The sequence below is a fragment of the Bolinopsis microptera genome, chromosome 10 (genome assembly GCF_026151205.1).
Source record: "Bolinopsis microptera isolate Bmic1 chromosome 10, MBARI_Bmic_1.0, whole genome shotgun sequence".
NCBI lineage: Eukaryota > Metazoa > Ctenophora > Tentaculata > Lobata > Bolinopsidae > Bolinopsis > Bolinopsis microptera.
Window position 1 is genome coordinate 1704127 of NC_087081.1, and position 3754 is coordinate 1707880.

Sequence of the window (3754 nt, forward strand, 5' to 3'; positions counted from 1 at the left end):
CTCTTTCTTGAGTTGTCAGTTCTTGTCTGAGTTTTGGTTGTTCTGGATTCCGGAGGGTTTTGTTTTTCGCTTTCTTGGTATTAATTTTCAGTTTTTCTAGGTTATCGTTCCACGGTGTTTTGGATTTATGGATGATTTTGGTCCGGGGGCAGATTTCATCAAGTGTCTTTTGTAGGATGTTGTTAATGAAATTCATATTTTTATCGAGAGATCCAGGTTTTGTTTTGTAGTTGAAGGGATTCTCCTTTAGCTTAGATTCAACTTTGGTTCTGAAGTCGTTCCAGTTTGCTTTCTCGTAGCATCTTCTGTAGCTGGTTTTGTTGTTTCCTAGATCGACTTGGAAACTGATCAGTTTGTGGTCTGATAGCGATACTTCTTCGTGGACTTTCCAGTTTTTTATGAGGTTGTTTGAGAAGTTATTTGTCATGGTGATGTCTATTCTGCTTTTGTGACCTCGAGTGTTCACGAAGGTGGGTGAGTTCCCTGTGTTTTGTATTTTTAGATCTAGTTCATTGATGAGGTTACTGATGATCCTTCCTCTTTCCGTTTCTTTGTAGCTATTCCAAAGAGTGTGGTGGCCGTTGGAGTCAGATCCCAGTATGAGGGGGATATTGTTCTGTTTTGCATAGATGGTTAGTTCCTTGAATTTATTGAGGGTAGATGGTTCAATTTTTTGTTCGTTCTTCTCTAGGGCCATATAAATTGAAGTGAATATAACTCCTTTCTTTGATATGATGTTGGATTTGACAGTTATTATGTCTCTATTTGAGAAGTTCCCCATAATGAATGATAATTTGCTTAGTTCTAGTGGTAGCAGGATGGCGGCTCTTGGTGTTTTCTCATGGCAGTAAGCACTGAAAGCCTTATGAGTAGTTGGAACGAAGCATATTTTGTTTTTAACAGCGTAAGGCTCTTGTGTTAACATGATTTCGTATGGTGATAGTTCCTGGTAGTAATTCATGCAAGCGACTTTTTTCTTTTGTAGATTAATTTGTTTAACGTTAGTAAAGTAGCTTTCCTTACCTTTCTCTTTAGTTGAGGGATTGACATTCTGGCGTTGGGAAACTCTCTTCTTATTCTGAGGGGTTTTGCCGTTTAAGTTATACGCATCGGTACGTGCGGTTCGTTTTCCCATTTTGGGATTTATTCGGGGGTTTTGGGTCTACTGTCCGTAGCGGAATATCGAATTTTGATCTACTGTCCGTAGCGGAAAATCGAATTTAGTTCTACTGTCCGTAGCGGAATAACGTATACTTACCGGGGAAGAGAGGGAGTAGCAGTCTATTGTGAGTTGCTTTAGTCGGGTACAAACTGAGAATCGACTGTCGTCACTGAAACAAGGAGCAAGAGTGGAGGTTTTCGCGCTCAGATGCGTTTCTGCTCTGATGGAGATTGCTTGCGGAGGTTTTTCATTTTTGGATCATTTGTCAAGGTGCGCGGCGCTACCTTGTTGTGCGCGTTAGAGATGGGGTATTTTTAAAAAGAGATTTTATGGTGTTGTGTTGTTATTATTATTTTTCTTAGAAGAGTCAGTGTTTTGATTTCTGTTCCTGCTTGTTTACTTTTTCCTGCTTAGTTTAGAGATAGGTGGAGTTTTGGCTCGTTGCGAAAAATGTGAGACTTTACTTTTTTATGTTTTCATTTTGAGGCTGTCGGCTTATCTGTTATCGTTGATAGAAGATGCAGACGACACAGACGTAGGGTTTTATTCTTTTAGTTGTACTTGTTTGTACGCTTAAGTTGTAAGTTTTGGATTCAACGGTTTAGTTTCATTCACGTTGTTTTGGACAAGTGAGATAGAATTCTGGAGTCATGAAGTATAAATCAGAAGTAATACCATAGGTTAAAAATTAAAAGTTAAAATTTTCTTAAAAATCTTCAATTGTTATGTTCAAGAAAGTGAATATTCCCTTTAAAAACAAGTTCAAATTCCAAAACAGTTTGGTACAGGAGGAATATTTTAGATTTACTGCCCCCATTGCTCAGTCTCTATTTTATTTCGGTTTATGCGCTTTATCTGGGTGAAGTTGTGATGTCGTCGTTCTTCTTATCAGCAGATATTTGGAGATCCTGGTCCGTCTTTTCTTGTAGTTCTTGTTCTGTTACTGTGTCCACCTGGGTTTGTGTTTTGTTATTTAAATTTTTAAATTTTGTTGTAGTTAACATGGTAAATCGGGCGTTTTAAGTGATTTTCTCTGAACTTTAGTGGGTAGTGAGGGACAAACCTTCGTTTCAATCCTGGCCCCTGGGAGAGAGCAGAGGTATGGGTCTCGTGTTGCTTTCAGACGGAATTCAACGCTTTCTATCCTTTTAGCGCCTACATGTAGGATAGTAAAGGGGTTCCCATTCTTTTTAACTGCCCATACTGGGGGTCGTTCAGTGCCAAAATCGTTGGGACTCATAAATTTACCTGATGGACAAGGGTGTGAGTTTTTTGGTATTAGGTAGGGTGTGAGCTATTGAGGTATTTGAATTCTTGGAAGTTTACGATTTTGAAATCGACATCCTGAATTTTCAGTTTTTAGAGGGACTTACCGAGTGACCCGTTTAGGAGTACTTGAATTGACGCTTTGTCCTTTAGAAAAGTTTCCGGACAATCCCCGTTTATGTACATTTTGATTCTCGTTATCTGTGGAGTGATGTCTATAGCCGGAGAAAAGAAGTTCCACTGGTTGTTGAGCTTTGTGATGAGCTCCTGCATCAGTCTGGCGGATTTCTCGTCTATCAAGTCTAGTTTCAGTGATCTAGCACCCGGAACATTCACTGTGTCCTTTATCTTGATTTCTTGATTTTCGGGGGCGAGCTGAAAGGTTTTGTGAGAGTGGGGATGGCTTTCTTATTAACTTGAGATTTGAAGGTTGTACGCTTGATTTTAGTTGAGTTTTGTTGAAAGAATCAAATTCACTAAAGTTTGTGGGTACTAACCGCTTTTTCTAAAATGATTCCTCTCATTCTCTTGAAATCCGGTTTTTCTAATTTTAGGTATGTTTCATGGAATAAGAATAGCACTATCTTTCTGGATCCGGCGGAGTTCGATTCAGTCTGCTTGTCCCTTTCCGCCCTTTCAATAGCAGTAAGTTTGGGTTTCGGGGCGTTATTGCCCTCACTGTTCCGTTTCCTCTTGTTGTTGAACATGTTACCTGAGTAGTTAGAAGTTTGAATTTTACATTGTGGATGATGTATATGGACACGTTCATTGAAGTTTGAGGATATTGGTAAATATTAGTGACCCTACTAAATGGCACGATGATGTAAAATGTGTCACACTATAAAACTATATAAACCCTCAATGGTTAGGATAATCGTTTCATCCTCTAGATAAACTTTGTCGCATAACGATATCTTTATCAGACGATAAGATATCGCTTAAATGCGGCCGGCAGTGAGTTGTAAACTTTGTCACACTATAAAAATGTGACAGAGTTTATATGGACCCCTTGTTGCCGTGTTTGACCAATTTTTCGAATTTCAAATTTATAGGATAGTTGCATATGACTATTATCTACATATTTAGCGACTTTTTCGTTAAATGGTAGCACCATGTAAACTCCGTCACACATTTATGAAATTTATATGAGGGATGTTTATGACATCCTGACAAGAAATGCCGAATAGTCTAGCATTATTTTGTGAGCTGAATGTGTTTGGAATTGTTCACATATTTCATTGTTATAGGCAAATACAAATACAGAAGGCAGAAATAGGTAAATTTAGTCACATAAATTTGTATGATATCTCAACATGTGTGAAATTG

General features: G+C 38.4%; 1 protein-coding gene across 1 annotated transcript; it reads right to left on the minus strand.

The window, feature by feature from the left end:
* Nucleotides 1–2013: 2013 nt before the first annotated feature.
* On the minus strand, nt 2014–3147 carry LOC134822209 (uncharacterized). Its single transcript, XM_063833118.1, has 4 exons — nt 2926–3147; nt 2536–2803; nt 2226–2410; nt 2014–2115 (listed from the first exon to the last, which is right to left on the minus strand). The coding sequence occupies exons 1-4, from the start codon at nt 3133–3135 to the stop codon at nt 2014–2016; spliced, it is 765 nt and encodes a 254-aa protein (XP_063689188.1). The 5' UTR covers nt 3136–3147.
* Nucleotides 3148–3754: the final 607 nt, after the last annotated feature.

Excerpts from the sequence above, each read along its gene's own strand:
- LOC134822209 (XM_063833118.1), bottom strand. The coding sequence starts at position 3,135 with ATGTTCAACAACAAGAGGAAACGGAACAGTGAGGGCAATAACGCCCCG. Across the intron at positions 2,804-2,925 it reads GAATCATTTTAGAAAAAGCG|CTCGCCCCCGAAAATCAAGA; the intron begins GTTAGTACCCAC and ends AAAACCTTTCAG. Across the intron at positions 2,116-2,225 it reads GGGCCAGGATTGAAACGAAG|GTGGACACAGTAACAGAACA; the intron begins GTTTGTCCCTCA and ends ACACAAACCCAG.